Source organism: Schistocerca piceifrons, chromosome 1 (assembly GCF_021461385.2).
Source record: "Schistocerca piceifrons isolate TAMUIC-IGC-003096 chromosome 1, iqSchPice1.1, whole genome shotgun sequence".
Classification (NCBI taxonomy): domain Eukaryota; kingdom Metazoa; phylum Arthropoda; class Insecta; order Orthoptera; family Acrididae; genus Schistocerca; species Schistocerca piceifrons.
This window is the reverse complement of record NC_060138.1, coordinates 736,387,771-736,404,910: the sequence shown is the minus strand read 5'-3', so window position 1 is coordinate 736,404,910 and position 17,140 is coordinate 736,387,771. Positions and strand designations below refer to the sequence as shown.

Genomic DNA, 17,140 nt, shown 5'->3' with positions numbered 1-17,140 from the left:
GAAGAGCAGCCTCGACAATGCCTAGGACGTCGTGGGCACAAGCGAAAACTTGTTACATGGGTACACTCAATTGGAACCCATTATTTAAGACAGACCATTTTTAGATTTTCTCCTTGTCACTGTTCTGCAACGTTCCAAATAATATATCAACTGTGTAATGTACAATTATTGAAAACGAGTAAAATATGTGAGGCACTGTTAATGAGAACTCTTGCATTCATTTCGAGAGTCGGATGACGGACTTATACTCTTAATTTCCAGCAGTAAGTGTAGCACTTTGAGAAAAGAAGTTCAATCCGAAGAGGTTGGCAAGTGTGCTGAAATAACAAGGTGAGAAAGATGAAATAACGGGAAGTTGTAGCGCCTGATCAGACTTTACTTTGCCACTCAACAGCACGATAAATCACCAGTGGGGCATTGCATACAGCAACTGTCGACGTCAACCCAGAACAGATATGGATAGAAGCAAATAAAATTTAAGAACAACAAATAGTAAACTTAAATCTGAAATTTTAAAGAGAATTTGTGAATTTTGAATGTGCAGATTTGAAGGATTTAATATGTTATCAGTAGCAACGAAGATAAACAGCCAAAATTACACTGCTGTGCATAAATCAATTGGCAGCACTGCAAAACAAGACTTTTGAAGAGGTCTGAATAGTTGACAAATAATTATTGTATCCTTCGACTACAGTTAGACAATGGATCGGCATTGCATATCTAAGCCATTTTCAATCACACTGGGAGTGAGGATGAATTCCCATCTCAGTGACGAGAAAGTGTGGTTGTCGCAGCACCGTAACTGGGTAACCACCCCCTTAAGATGGCCAGTTATTGTCCAATTAGCCTCATTAAACTGCAAGTTGCTTGAATCTACAGTGATCCGGCAGCTGTGTTGATACGTTGAGTCTTAGGGCCTTTTGGCTCCAACTTAGAATGATTTTTTTCAAAGGCTGTTCTGCTGCTGACAGTTTCGTCTGCTTGAAGTCTGCCATCTGGGTGGCTTTTGCTTGCCGACAACACCTTATTCCTGTCTTCTTAGACTTGCAAAGGACTTACGACTGTACATCGCATCATCACATCCTCATCACTGCACTTGAGTGGAGTGTCAGAGGCCAGTTTGATTCTTGTATAGCTTATCATCACACCGTAGTTTCTGGGGTCAAGTTGGTGCTTCGTACAGTACCCTCCACTGAACAAGAGAATGGGTCTCACAGATCTCTGTATTGAGCGTGTCCCTTTTTCTGGTGGCTATCAATGGTCTACTACAGCTGTGGTGTATACAGTGCCACCATTCTTGTAAGCTGACGATGTTTGCTTTTATTATTGTGTCTCAACTGTGGATGTTGCTGAATGCTGACTACAGGGTGCCATACAAAAGGCGCAGTCTTGTGCTCTCACCCATTTCTGTCAGTTTCCGGCCACCAAGATAGGTCATTACACTGTCCGTCTTCAATCAGAACTATACCTCGGCGACCAGTTGCTCGATGTGGCAGAGTCTTTTGCTTTTTTTGAGACTGAAATTCGATCCTCAGTTGATGTGGCTTCTGCATCGTCCCTGACTTGAGCAAAAACGTTGGTCACACCTTAATAATCTTTGCTGCCTTGGTAACACGCTTCTGTGGCTTTACATAGCTCTCATACTGTCCCATCTTGATCATGGGAGGCTTGCATATGGCTCAACATCCCCTTCAGCATTACAGATGCTGGACTCGATATAGCATTCTGGAGTCTTTGATTTGTGACAGCTGCCTTTGGACTAGGCCTGTGACCAGCCGGCTCATCGAGGCTGGGGTCCCTCCACCATGGGTCAGGTGTAAATAACTGCTGCTCAGTTATGTGAAATGCATTTTTTCCTCCCCTAGCATCTGAACTATCATGGTATTTATGCAGTCATGATCGCAGTTTCCCTACAGTGTCTCTCCTCTGGACATGACCTTCCCTCGCACTGTCACCTCTTATCGGAGTGATCATGTACGGCATAATCTGTATCACTTCAGGCAGGGGGGCTACCTTCATAGTCTCGGATGTTATTGAATTTAGCATATGTTAAAATTCAGGAGTAGGTAAGAAACACACTTTTTTTTGTTTTCTCAAAAAAAAAAAAAAATCCCTGTCCTGTGATACAGACCTCCAAAGATGCCATGGCAAACACCATTTTAAAGATGTGAATTTTGAAATATTTTTAAAAATGCTGTATCTCTGTAACAGTTCTAGATATTTTGTTAGAGCTTTTTCTATTTGAAAGATAATTGGTTTATGTTTACAATGGTATCCTCCATTTGGACATATCTGTGGAAGTTCTTTTACTGTTGCCTTTTGAATTTTTTTATAATTTACAGAAAAAAACAAACATTATAATAAAGAAATTGGCAAGAAACTACTTCAGTGAAGACATTCTTTACCCTAGAAAGTAAAAAAAATTTTTTTAAAATAAAACGTGTCCAACTTAAAAGTGGAACCTCTCCATTACAGAGAATATAGTGCTACATGATACTAATTAACAGAGAAAAATCAAAATTTTATGGATTGGCATTTTTGGAAAAAATATATATATCCATAAATTATAAAAAAGTTCAGAACACTATAGTGAAAGAACTTAGACAGATAAGTCCAGATGGAGGATTTCTTTGTAATCATAAAGCAATTATCTTCCAGATAAAAAAAAAACAACAAAGTATCTAGAACTGTTCTGGAGATACAGCATTTTAAAATGTTTTCCGAAATTCACATCTTCAAAATGGTATGTGCTGTGTATTCTTTGGAGGGCTGTATCTCAGAGCAGAAATTATTTTTGGAGAAAACAAAAAATATCTGTTCCTTACATAGTCCTTCATTTTAACATATGCTAAATTCAATAACATCTGAGACTATGAAGGTAATATTTTTTCCTAGCCTGCCTGAATTGATATGGACTATGCCGTACGCTCCCATGGTGTGTACTCTGGTCCTCAGATCAGGGGAGGGGAAGGCACAAGAAGGCAGTGTGGCTGGGTATATAGTTTTGGTGGAGTTTCCTAGAGCTGGCGTTGTCTGGTTTGATGCACATGACTTTTTTCTTGTCCTTTTCTCGTTTTCCCCAGCTTAGTGAGCACCTTCATGCTCTGTGTTCAAAAGTTTACATGCGACTCCCACTATCTTCACCTTTCGAGTGTCCAAAGTGAGCTTAATTGTCAAAGTCATCCCAGCTTTCCAAAAACACCTTGTGCCAAATGGCTTCCCATTTTAACAAACATTCATTGGCAAGTTCCTGCTCAGCCATTGGAAATGTTTCAACTGTGCATTTTCCAAGTTACTGACAGAATTTAATCATACCATATGTAGAAGTATGAAACCGGAATTTCCCTATAGATAGTGCTACCTGTCAGCGTAGAACTTATGAGACTGTGTCTGCAGTGCCATCTGCTTTCGACAACAGGTGACGACAAATGTCAGTACACAGTAATGCAAGTTCCATACATTGGGATGTTTCAAACCTGTAAACATTAGTTTTGTACCTACGAACTATGATTTGCGGACAGCATTGGTTTTCTGTTATCATTTGAGAAAACTGCTGCAGAATCACATTGAATGCTTATCAAAGCTTTCGGCGAATGTGCTCTTGGGGAAACAGTGTTTTCAGTTGTTCAAAAAATTCAGAAGTGGTGATTTTGACATGAGAAACGACGAGTGTGGGGAAACCACCAAGAAAGTTCGAAGATAAAGAATTGCAGGCCTTGTTAGATGAAGATGATACTCAAACTTGACAGGAACTCGCAGAACAATTGAATCTGAAGGCCGTTTCTCTTTGGTTGAATGCTGCGGAAAAGGTGCAGAAAGTGGGAAAGACGGCTCTACATGAACTGAATGAAAGACAGCAAGTAAATCGAAAGACTGCTTGTTAAATGCTGCTTACCACATAAAAAGAAAGTCATTTCTCCATTGAACAGTGACAGATGAAGAAAAATGGATGCATTTTGAGAATCCTAAGCGCTATAAATCATGGGTGAATCCAGGCAAACCATCGACATCCACTGCAAGACCAAAACGCTTTGGAAAGAAGACAATGCTTTGTGTTTGGTGGGATCAGAAGGGTGTCATCTACTATGAGCTGCTAAAACCTCGTGAAACCATTAACAATGATCGCTACCAACAGCAAATGATGATTCAAATCGAGCATTATGTGAAAAACTACCGGAATATGGAAAAAAGCAACACACTAATATCGCTCCAAGATAACACACCATCACACCCAGCAAAACGGGTCAGGGAAATGATAGAGGCATTCAGTTGGAAAATACTAGGCATGCGGCTTATTCTCCAGACTTGGCTCCTTCTGATTATTGTCTATTTGCATCACTGGGACACACTTTCACTGAACAATGCTTCAATTTGTATGAAAATGTACGAAAATGGCTTACTGACTGGTTCATTTTTAAAGAAGAACCGTTTTTTTGGTGTGACATTCATAGCCTGCTGGAGAGGTGGGAGAAATGTGTAAATAGCAATGCAGATTATTTTGAATAAAATATTGTTTCAGTTTCAAACAACAGATGTGTAATTATTGCAACCAAATTCCGGTTTCATACTTCTACACCTGGTATACTGTTGTTCAGATGAATGCTGCATTGTGGCTGGAATGAGACAACCAAGGGACACATCTTGCCTCTGAGGGAGCTTGGAGAAAACTAGGGTTAGCCGTGTTTGGAAGTTATCAACCTCCACAAAGCAGCCTGGGCAGGTAGACTGCACTCTGACCAGTAGGAACATAGAATAGAATTGGTGACATTACTTTCTGGACAAGCCTTGAGTGCCACATGTCTTCCTGAGGGTAAGAGAGAGAAATTGGTCATCACGCATACACAAGTTATGATGCTGAAATATATAATTTGAGTTTGTGTAATAAAAATGTTATAGTAAAATACTGTAAATTCTGTGCAACAGCTTTGCAGCAAATGTTAAAGATTTGTTTCATCAGACAATAAAAAAAGATTGTTTCATATCGTGTAGTTTTGAGTTCTAGTGGAACTGGTAACAGTGAATAAGTGATGGACCAGCTAAAAAAAAATCATTGTGTTACTAGTAAAGGAAAACTTGCATACAAAAACACTCTGTTCAGGAGATTTCAGAATTTCTGTCAATCAGAACCTCAAAAATTCAGGGAGCTCTTTTGATGGAATAAATTCACCACCTGGACAGAAAGCAGTTGTCTTCAGCTTTGGAATTTTTTCATGATTTAAAATCCAGGCATATGACACACATGCTTTTCTAGGCACCAGAAAAAAGTACTTGTGTATTCATCACTCGATCTGTCTTTGAGCTTTTCTTTAATTTTTTAAAAAAAAAAAAAAAAAAAAAAAAAAAAAAAAAAAAAAAAAAAAAAAAAAAAAAAAAAAAGAATCTTGTGTTACACATAACTGAGGTAGGATTATCAGTAGTCTCAACTCAAGGTCCTACCCACAAAACTGCACAAACCTCCAACTGTGGATGTTGTGGGGAAGATATAAGTAGCTTCAGCCTTAATTGATAGTGGGTGTGGTAAGTAAACCGTAAATTCAGCAGAAATCAGTAATGGCTCCTGTCTGGGATAGTGCTATACTGTCCTGATTAAAAGTACATCCATTAACTTCTCTGCAAAGACTAAAATTTTTCTAATGTTCTGCTCTAAATTACATTCTTATTCTTCTTTCCACATCACCTGTAGTTGCTATTTGCAGCCTCGCTACTGCCACAGAATCCTGATTAGACACTACATGCCTTACTAACCTAGATTGATGTACTACTTCATACTGCATTCTCATCATTTTCATGAATTTACTCATAAAAAGAATACACACATTAAAGATTCAACAAAATAGATGTGGAATTAGTGTACTTCATCACTTGGGTAATGTAAGTTCTGTACCTCTGCGGTATGACTAAAGTAATGTACAGATGCTTTCTCACCATTCATAGGGCTTGATTACTTGACATTTATCTCATCCTCACTCATCCTCATTTACTTTTTGTGTTACTGTTACATAATTTATTTTACCTTTTTATCCTACCTTCATGAGGTGTGACTTTCTTACTGGCAGCCGGCCGGGGTGGCTGAGTGATTCTAAGCGCTACTGTCTGGAACCGTGCGACCGCTACAGTCATAGGTTCGAATCCTGCCTCGGGCATGGATGAGTGTGATGTCCTTAGGTTAGTTAGGTTTAAGTAGTTCTAAGTTCTAGGGGACTGATGACCTCGGTAGTTAAGTCCCATAGTGCTCAGAGCCATTTGAACCATTTCTTGCTGGCCTGGCTATTCATTTGGTTTCTTTGTTTCCTGTGTATCTCAGTTTCTCTTTTTCTGTCATTTATACCTCTAGTTCCAGCCAGTCCACACTTTAGCTCATACTTGCAGAGACATTCTTCTGCCACATGTAGATTCTCACGTATTCAGATCTTCTCTCTTGGTAGCATGACATTGTTTCCTGCTCTTGTGTATTCCCGCTGACCAATCTCTTGGATGACTTTCTTAGTGAATAGTGACTTTCTCTAAATAGGAATATTTTTCTTTAAAAGAGAAAAATATGAACTAAGATTCCAGCTTAGCAGTTGTAGTCCTTGAGAAAGTTCTGTTTAGTTCCTGCATATTGGCTCTTTCAGTAACATTTCTTTTAACCAGATTTGAATTGGTATCTTCTAATATTTGCAATTAAACTGTCTGCATCTATGATACATTGTTATATCACAAGATAGAAAAATGATCGTCAGTTTTTATTTTTTGTCTTCTCTTCATGACCATTGAGATGCTTTGCCTGTTGGATTAATCGTTTTAAGTTGGATGTAACAGTTACCGCATTGTCTCTGTTGCAAATTAACATTATTTCAGAATAGATGTACAAGGTGTTTCACAGTTCATATTACATGCTTCTAGGGGCTGTATAGGGTGCTTAATAGACAAAATTTTGAAAAGGAAGTCATGTCTGGAAGTATAACATTACATATGTGTAAGTTTAAAGATTGGATAACTTTCAAATCTACCACTTCACTGTATGTCCACAAACTGAGATGAAGGCATAGTCATCAGCCCCTGTTGTAATTAAGACATTGCATATCATTTTAGTCCAATTACAACAACAGCTGGGAGAAAAGTTCATAACTGGCTGGGTTGACTTTGGTGCTCCATGGGCACACCGCACTGTGGACTTTGCAGAGGACATCCTTTTGTTGTGTAAAGGAGAACCCGATGATGAATCCTTGAAACATTGCCCATACCGTGGCCTCCTGTAACAGGTCAGAACTCATCTCTACTGTGTGTGTACCATGAAGTGGGAGATTTGAGTGTCATCTGATCTTCAAACTTGTTTTACATCCAAATGGTACATTTTTGGGTGTGATGTTCCTTAACAAAACTTTATCTATTAAGTCATCTCTGCGACCCCTAGAAGCCTTTAATAGGAATTGTGAAACACCCTGTACGTTGTCTGGTGATATAAAGCTCTCCAACAATTTTCCAATATCTTAAGGGTGTATAAACAGAATGTTTTCAAATAAATCTTGTTGGTTTGTGCTTGTACAAAGTGTCATCTCTTGTGCAAACCATCTGTAAAATTTGATATTGTGAAATTTTGAAAATATATCAGCCAGGTATTTCTCAAAATTCCAGCGCCGTAGATTCCCCCAATACCAAAAGTGTGGTTATGTGCTGTTAATGGTCTCTGATAAGGCTCTGCCTGAGCAAAATATTGATTTGCCTGAGGAATCCCTTAAGCAGATGCAATGTCTTTTTCTTAACTTTTCTCATTCAATACTGCTAACAGATTAACCAGGACCAGGTGCACCTATGTATAAAGTGCACCAACAACAGATAAAATTGTTCTGTTCAGTGTTGTTTCACATCTGCGAGCCCATAGCAATTCCTTCGTTATTGCTTCAACTAACACAGTTACAGATTTTGTTGTCAAGTGTCCAAGTGAGCAGCAGTTTATATAAAATTAAACAGCAAGCTAGATGAGAAAAAAATTTATGACCCAGGGAAGAAAATGACCCAGATTACGAGCTAGCAACATGATCCCACAAAGAGGCCATTGTCTACGAGATGATTACTAATGAAATAAGTGGTTGGCCGGGATCTGATGCAACTGCACTCCTTAATGCTTCGGGTGGGTCATTGCTGTTTGTAACACCTGTCCATGGCAACAGTGAAATATAATGAAAGTTTGTTTAATGAAACAATGCTTTAGCTCATTATTTATTTTATCATTGTTTGATTAAACTAAGATTAAACTGTGATTTTGTTTATACATGTTTACCTTGGCAACATAAAGACAGCCATTCTGTGAAAGTGTATGAAGTGTGCCGTATGACCACTCGCCATGAAAAATGGTGCACCTGCTCAAGGGTTAAGTTGGACTTTCAGATAAACCCATATAGATTTGCTGCTCTGTAAAATGAAATTGTTTCTCGAGTTCTTGTCTAGTCAGTCTAAAGATTAAGGGAAGTAATGAATAACACAGTGTTGTATGTGACCAATGTTGCCAAACTGGGACAGCAGGAAAAAAATAGTAAAAACTAGTAAATGTTTCATACACAACTAAATGTTTTGACGTTAATAGTCAGCATATGACTCATTTTCTATAGTCTAGTTCATTACATCAAAGTTACTCTTTCTGTTAAGTAATTTTTGTGGCAGATAATGAAGTTGAGTATTTATCCATCAGTTTGTCCTAAACGGCAACTACCATGGACAAACTTCACTGATATGAAATTCCCCCAGCAACACTGTAACTTCTTCAGGATCCATTATGATGTAACGTTCCACATTGGAAAAGTGGGATTTACATGACAAACAAACTACTGAAAGTTGAAATAGGCCAATCAGATACAACATGTCAGATACAGTGCTCAAGAAGTTCCATTTGTTTATTTAGTAGTTCCTTTGTTGTATAATTCCTCTCTTAAAAACAAATAGTAGCATACCCTCTTTGTTATTATTATTATTTGATTTTCATAAAAATTATAGACTGAGTAACTGAATGTTTTATCTGTGTAAGTAATAGTCCTTTTATACCAGATGCTGAAATGGTTTAACACTGATCATTGGTTCTCATTTTTAATGGGTAACCTCATTATTAAACAGTTTCCTTTTCTGCTTTCCAGTTTGAAATTTTTCAAGGCGGGTGAAAATGAAGGCGTGAAATATAGAGGAACAAGAAGTTTGAAAGCTTTTTCGACTTTCATAGAGGAGCAATTAGGTATCACAGTCCAGGTAACATTACCATTAGTTATTTCACAGAAAGGAAAATATCAATACTGATTTTATAGCATGTTCATATACAGAATTGAGTCATTCTCTGATTTTTGTACATTATTTTTGAGGGTATTGAACTTAAAAGAAGACGAAGTTCCCATTTCTTTTCCTTCCTGAGAAGAGAAATGTGCATTTGGCTACTTTTCTTAATGTCACATAAATAAGCTGATGGAAAGTACTTGTGGAATGTAAATAATTTGAAGAATAATGGTAACACTCACCAAATGGCTGAGGTGCTAATTTGTCGATATGCTCATAAACAAGACTGAGAACTGTGCTAGCTCTTCGTTGAATCCTCCTTCAGAGCTAGAATGCGTGCGTGCACACGCACACACACTTGTACAGTTACATTGCCCTTACACACATAAATTCATCAAGCATTGAATATAAATTAAGGATCTAGGCATGTCCACATCTGTATTTCACAAACAAACAATGCTGAAGTGTGTGGCATAGAGACAGTACATTGTGGGCTTATTCCTATTCCATGTGCATATTGAGCATATGAGGAATGTTTCATTAAATGTCTCTGCCCGATTGTAATTAGTCTAACCTTGTCACTGTGGTCTGTGGGAAACAGTACGTAGGCCATTGTAGTGTATTCCTAGATTCTTCACTTAATGCTGAATTTTGAAAATAGGTATGTAGGCTTTGAGAAGAACAGTTAGCGTCTATCAGGTGTCTGCCGTTCAGTAAGTTTCAGTACACCTACAATGATCTCCCTTGGCCAGACAAACTTTTGATTATACTTGCTACCTTCTTTGTAAATGTTCAGTATCCCTTGTTAGACTATTTGGCATAATAACAGTACGTAATTTAACCTGAGAATAACAAGAGAATAGCAATTAGGAAATAAATGTGTAAAACCAAAAATGAGTGTCCCTTAAACGTGTGAAACAGCAGTGGGCTTAGGACATATCACTAAAGGACTTTATATTGAAATAGACAAGATGCTTTACAAGTCTATAGTACAGTAATTTCTCAAGGGTGTCACTGTCAGCACGAGACATTGTGTGGGCTGAAGATAGCTCCACAACAAATCAAGGATCAGAACCCTGCTGGAGGCAGTGGAAACTTGCCGTGCAAGTCAATTTTGGGGGAAACAAAGTAAAAAACTGCTTAGAGATGTGCATGAGGATAAGCACAACACATACATGGGAACAGCACATATCATGAAATTCAAGGCGAGGTCCACAGTGGTTGATATCAGCATTAGAACTGCAGGCCTGGCTTACTACCGCCTGAAGTTAAACAGTTATGTCAGTGGACCCTGCCCAAACCATGCATTGCACGCACCTCCTCATGACAGTTGTTCACACTGTTCCACAACGATAACCCCACAGGCTCTTCATCATGATGCCCACTGGTGGTTATACTATATTCCTCTCTCCTGAAAGGGCCATGTAGGGCCAAAAATGGCCAGGCTTGGGCCATGACCTCTGGTTGCAGAACCAGAGAGGACGCGGTAGACCTGAGCAGTAGACCAAACACTAAAGGAGACAATGCAGACACCACTGGTTCCACTGGAGGACAACGGGTTGCAGATGTGAAGGTAACAGTTGATCCACTGGCACCAGCAGAAGCAAGTCCACATCCACCGGTGGAGGAGGAGGAGGATGATGATGATTCAAAGTCCACGGGCTCCACATTAGGAGACATAGGAGCGAGCCTTACTTGGGCTTGGTGAAGGGAGAAGGTGTAAAGCAAGCAGCAGCTGGGATATGCGAGAAAACTCAGTGCTGAGGAGAACGGAGGGGAAGGGGGAGGGGTAATGACGATGACCATTTGAAATTATTGTTCCTCTTGTGGCAAGCACGAGTCGATCATTTAGGAGGAAAACATATGCCACACCAGTGATATAGACCTGAAAAAATGTGCTGCAGCCAATGGGTCTGGACAGCTGAAACACTTTTCTGTTAAAGTGGGTCAGTGGCCGTGGTTGTCACAACCTCTCACACTATCAATGGAAATCTGACAGGATTTGGTGCAGTGTGTCATCCAACACGAACACGAGAACCTCCCGCTGACTGAGCTCTGGATTGGCAGCTGCGATAGTGCATCAGCATTTGCTCGCTGGGCACTAGAGAAGTAATGTATGTCGTACCAATAATTACTGAGAAAGAGTGGCTCACATCTACCATTGGTGGGCAGTCCTGTCTGGCAGCTTGGAATGAGGGCAAGTAAGGAAACCAGTGGCTTGCAGTCAACGATGAGCAGGAACCGTGCCCTGTGAAAGAAAATGTGAAACTTCTTAATTTCAGATAAAATAGCCAGCTCCTCCTTTTCCACCTGTGAATAGTTATTCTGTGCCACGGAAAGCATCTTTAATGTGTAAGTGATAAGTTGTTTAGTGCCACCGGGGTTTCTGATGGGACAGAACCACACCAATGCCATACTGGGATGTGTTACAGGGCAGAGTTAAAACTTTACCGAGTGTAAAAGAAGTCACAAAGAAAGCAGAACACAAACACTGCTTGAGGAACTGAAAAGGTGGTTGACAATTTGCAGACCAGACAAACTTAACATCCATTCGGAAAATCTATTAAGAGGACGGCAGAGGTGCCCAGCCTGTGGAATGGACTTAGAATAAAATGAAATCTTAAAAAAGAGGAGCTCCTGCAGGTTCTTGGGCACCAGCTGATTGATGATGGTTTTGATGTATTCATCTGTAGAGACAAGGCCACCTTAGGTAAGCATAAGTCCCCAAAAAAATTCACCTTGGATTGAAAAAACTGCACTTTTTAAGTTTGCAACAAAGACCATTCTCCAGAAGGTGTTGAAAACCCCCTTAGGTTTTGTAAATGGTCCTCTTGCATGGAGCCCGACAAGATACTTTACGCGACAGGGAATGTCCTGAATCAATTGCTCCAAACAATGTTGATAAATTCTTCATGCAGATGAGATTCTGAAAGGCACATGATTTAACTAGTAAAGCCTGAAGGATCAAGAAAGTCTGAGAAGCTGCATCTAACTGCAATTACAGGTATTTATCACACAAGTTGCAACTCAACTGCACTGCAACTGTCAGTGGTGACTTGATGGGTGAAAGGTTGCCTAGAGAACCCTATGGGACGCAAGGGGGCCGTTTACCTTGCACACCTAATTTTGTCACCTGCCAGTTGTCAGAAAGGATGTCCCTTACCACTGCTGTCGGCTCATGTGATTGTTCATTCTGGGAACATTGGCTAAAGAAGTGAAACATCCTGGCAGATATAAATTGTGTGCCGGACCGAGATTCGAACTCAGGACCTTTGCCTTTCCTGGGCAAGTGCTCTACCATCTGCTAGTTCTGCAAGGTTCGCAGGAGAGCTTCTGTGAAGTTTGGAAAGTAGGAGACGTACTGGCGGAAGTAAAGCTGTGAAGACAGGGTGTGAGTCGTGCTTCGGTAGCTCAGATGGTAGAGCACTGGCCTGTGAAGGCAAAGGTCCCGAGTCGAATCTCGGTCCGGCACACAGTTTTAATCTGCCAGGAAGTTTCATATCAGCGTACACTCAGCTGCAGAGTGAAAATCTCATTCTGGCTAAAGAAGTGTCGGACAAGCTCAGTGCCCTAGTCTGGACCTGGGATCAGGGGGTAACTGGTCAATCATGCCCTGAATGAACGAGTGTGCATAAAAAGGGGCACATGTGGGACACTCAAAAAGACACTTGCATGAGAGACCCTGCAAATCAGAGATCCAGGTGGCTTAAGATTGCCTGGAGCACTTGCGGTGGATGTTAATCCGCGAAAGTGCTGCCACCGCATGGGTTTGATTCCGAAATACTATATAGCAACTGACAAAGTTCGTCAAAGGGGAGTTTCCAGATTGAGATTTTTACTCTGCAGCAGATTGTGTGCTTATATGAAACTTCCTGGCAAATTAAAACTGTGTGGAAGGGAGGAGACGAGGTACTGGCAGAAGTAAAGCTGTGAGGATGGGGCGTGAGTTGTGCTTGGGTAGCTCAGATGGTACAGCACTTGCCTGTGAAAGGCAAAGGTTCCGAGTTAGTCTCAGTCCGGCACACAGTTTTAGTTTGCCAGGAAGTTTCAAAGGAGAGTTTCTTGTGTTCAGTGGAAGACTTCGAATTTTGCACAGCTTCATGCAACAGTGCTCTGCCAGACAATAACAAGGTGGCTTTGTCCACTGGATCAGTGATATGCCTTATGTGGTAGTACGGCGAGAACCAGTGCAGGTAATTTTCCCAACTTCTGTAGACTCATTGAAACTTGCAGGTGGTTGCTGCTGGTGGAGGCCTGGGGAGAAAACTGCATGGTGGGCACATGGCCTACCACCTGCATAGCATGGGCATGAAGCAACTCTGCTTTCTGGTTTAGGGGCGCATGCATCTGCTTACCCTGCTGCTGCTGCTGCTGCTCCTGGTCCTTCTTTAGGCACAGCTGTTTCTGCCAGGACTGCAGAAATTATGGGTTCATAGTGACCCAAAATGGTAAAAAAATTCGATCAGCAGATCTGGCTGTACCATGCATTGCATGTGCCCCCATGACTGGTGTCTGCACTTTTCTGTCCTAATAACCACGCCAGCTCACCTACCTCCATTGTGATGTCTGCTGGTGAGGATACTAAATAGTCAAAAGGTAGTTCATGAATTCTCCCTGTGAATATGTCCTGACATAAAGAAACATTAAATATCTGAGCAAAGTCATTGTTTAATTGAACTGAACGTTACTTTAAAAATTTACAGGAAAGAGAAGAGAAGTGAGAGTGAGAGTGAGAGTGAGGAGTGAGTGTGGGTGTGTGTGTGTGTGTGTGTGTGTGTGTGTGTGTGCTCTGTACTTAAGAGAAGTGTATATTCTGAATTTATTTTGGTATCTCTAATGGCTGCTGTGTTTCAGGACAGTGAAACTCAACCTAAGGTACCTGAACCAGTTAGTGGGCTTGTAGAACTAACGGAAGACACATTTGAAGACCATGTGGCGAAGGGTAGACATTTTGTCAAATTTTATGCACCTTGGTGTGGCCATTGCCAAGTAAGTACATGTATTTTAGAAGTACAGAATCTTTTTGTATTTCTGAGTATAGAAGCTAAATGAAAAACAAAAAGTAGCAGTGGGTGAACATTATTTTCCTCCTGCGGTGGTTTAGGAGGCTGTTTTTGTTTATGATAAGAAGCTTTATTGAAGCTTTATAATACTGATGGTCATAGGTTTGCATACTGTAAATAAATCTCTTAGAAATTTTAACATTTTTCATCTACAGTTGCCTGCAATATATTGACCACGTCTCGATAAGTTCTGCTTGGGAATCTGAATTATGTGATAAGTAAAAAATATATCATATGAACATGAAATAAATGCATTAGCCTGTAAATGACTCTTCCCATTGCCTTTTGTCAAACTAGAATGTGTCTTACAAAGTGAATGAAAGAAAAATGGAATTGTTAAGTCCCAAGGCTTTTGGTGTCCAGGTATGGATAATGTAACTGACTCCTCAATCAGGAAGTATCAGAACTAGAACACTGGATGTTTAAAAGGAAACGTCAAGTAGTAGTGGAGTTAGGTTTACTATTACAATGGCAGTTGAATGAGTCATGCTTTCACACCTCACCAAAATTAGTTCAAGTAATCTGTGAGGGAGGTTTTGAAAATTAACCAATCATTGAAACAGTGATATCAATCACCTGAAGAACAGAAAATTTGGCTGTATCATTAACCTCTTTTAATATTGACAAATTTCATTAAATATAAATTGAAAGCACATCTCTGTAAAACCTGATAGATATGTTGACTAAATGTATGTGTCCTCCATAGAAATAGGTGTACTGTCCAAACCAGCTTTCTTTTTTACAGACACTTCAGATTTACCAGTGAATAACTTGTCAGATTTATCAGTGAATAAGTTGTTTCATAATGGTGCGGCCGGCCAGTGTGGCCGAGCAGTTCTAGGCGCTTCTGTCTGGAACCGTGCGACCGCTATGGTCGCAGGTTAGAAACCTGCCTCGGGCATGGATGTGTGTGATGTCCTTAGGTTAGTTAAGTTTAAGTAGTTCTAAGTTCTAGGGGACTGATGACCTCAGAAGTTAAGTCCCATAGTGCTCAGAGCTATTTCAACCATTTTCATAATGGTGCTCAAGTCTGGACCTGGCTAAATGTCGTGAAACTGGTAAGGGGTGGGAATGGGGTGGATGTGGATAAAAGTAAAGGGGTGGGGGAAGCACTTTGGGTGACCTGTGAGACCAATCTGCCATCTAGATATCCACCACATTGGATTTAGCTCACATTTATTCAGTGAAATGGGCGTTGGGGCTCATGGGATATATGTTTTAAGAGTAGAATTTGATGAGAAGCATAATGGTGAAGTCTGTTTTGCAATACTTTTGATAGGTAAAAAGTTATGCACCATTTGTTATAACGTGTGTAATTCGTCATGACCACGCAGTGATCGCACTACAGATGCCGGAGTTGTTTCCTCCCCATGCATGCCAAGGAGTATGTGCCCGTCTTGTCTGGGGCACGGGGACTCCGGGCAACGGGATATCGGCCAGGTACCCGTTGCTTTGGCCGGGTGGCGCCCTTGGGGAGAGCCCTCGTTCGGAGTAGGTGGCATCTGGGCGGATGTAGCGCAATGAAGCGCAATAATTCGCACCAAGCTGGTGGTCGTACGGCCACCACCGTCTCTAAGCGAGACAGAGTTGACTTTGATGCTGCGCAATATGACCCTCAGTCGTTCCCCTCGTTGGCTGCGCCCTGGGAGGGACGCGGATCTAGTGCCAAGCGGGAGCCTTATGTACCACAATACCTTGTCTGCAGCAGGACTGATGGTGTCTCCTTTCTTACGATGAAGCCTCTGTTTTTTGTGGAACACCTGGAGGATAAGTTTGGGGAAGTGGCGGGGTCCTCTAAAATGAGGAATGGGTCCATCCTCCTCAAGACGTCCTCCCCAGCCCAGTCACGAGCGTTGCTCTTGTGTGATAAGCTGGGTGACGTCCCTGTTACCGTCACACCCCACAGTAGCTTAAATATGGTCCAGGGGATTATTTACCATCGTGACCTATTGTTACAATCCGATGACGAGCTGAGAGCCGACTTGGAACGATGTGGTGTACATTTTGTCCGTCGTGTACATACAGGACCCAAGACTAACAGGGTGGACACCGGTGCCTTTATCTTGGCCTTCGAGGGTGCTGTATTGCCAGAGAGGGTCAAGGTAATGGTTTACCATTGTGACGTCAAGCCATATGTCCCTCCCCCGATGCGGTGCTTCCAGTGTTGGAAGTTTGGGGATATGTCCTCCCGTTGCCCATCCAGCGCCACATGTCGAGATTGCAGACGCCGCTCTCATCCCGATTCTCCATGTGCGCCTCCGCCTGTATGTGTCAACTGTGGGGAGCACCACTCTCCATGCTCGCCGGATTGCGCCGTTCTTCATAAGGAGCGGAAGATAATGGAATTTAATACCCTGGACCGGCTTACTTATCGAGAGGCAAAACTGAAATTTGAAAGGTTGTATCCTGTTTCCCTTCGAACATCTTATGCTGCAGCCACCTTATCGTCGCCCTCGCGAGTGGCAGTTGTCGCCTCATCTGTGCCGCCTTCAGTGGCCCCTTGGGGCCGTGCATCTCTGTCTGCCTCCCTAGTGTCTGGGGGCAAGCCTTCCTCTGTTGCCCCCTTAGCAGTTGGGGGCAAACCCTCTTCTGTCGCTCCCCCCATGCTTACTTTGGGAGTGACATCTGCTCAAAAACCGGGGGGCTCGATCCCTCCCCCTCCTTCTCCGCCGGCGATGCCTCTGCCGGTTCCTCTCTCGCGGAAGGGGTCCCTCGGGGCTCTTCCTTCCTCCGTTTCTTCTCCTACCCAGCTGGATGTCAGCCAGTGGCTGAAAGTTCCGCCACCTGCTGGTCGTAGGGCTTTTGCGTCGTCATCAGCCTCCGACGCTCCTTCAGAG

General features: G+C 41.6%; 1 protein-coding gene across 1 annotated transcript in view; it reads left to right on the top strand.

The window, feature by feature from the left end:
- LOC124711451 (thioredoxin domain-containing protein 5 homolog) overlaps positions 1 to 17,140 on the top strand; it is a 119,788-nt gene that overhangs the window by 22,192 nt on the left and 80,456 nt on the right. Inside the window, exons 3-4 of the mRNA XM_047241540.1 lie at positions 9,111 to 9,219; positions 14,095 to 14,229. Of these exons, the coding sequence (XP_047097496.1) occupies positions 9,111 to 9,219; positions 14,095 to 14,229 (244 nt within the window). The remainder of the gene's footprint in view (positions 1 to 9,110; positions 9,220 to 14,094; positions 14,230 to 17,140) is intronic.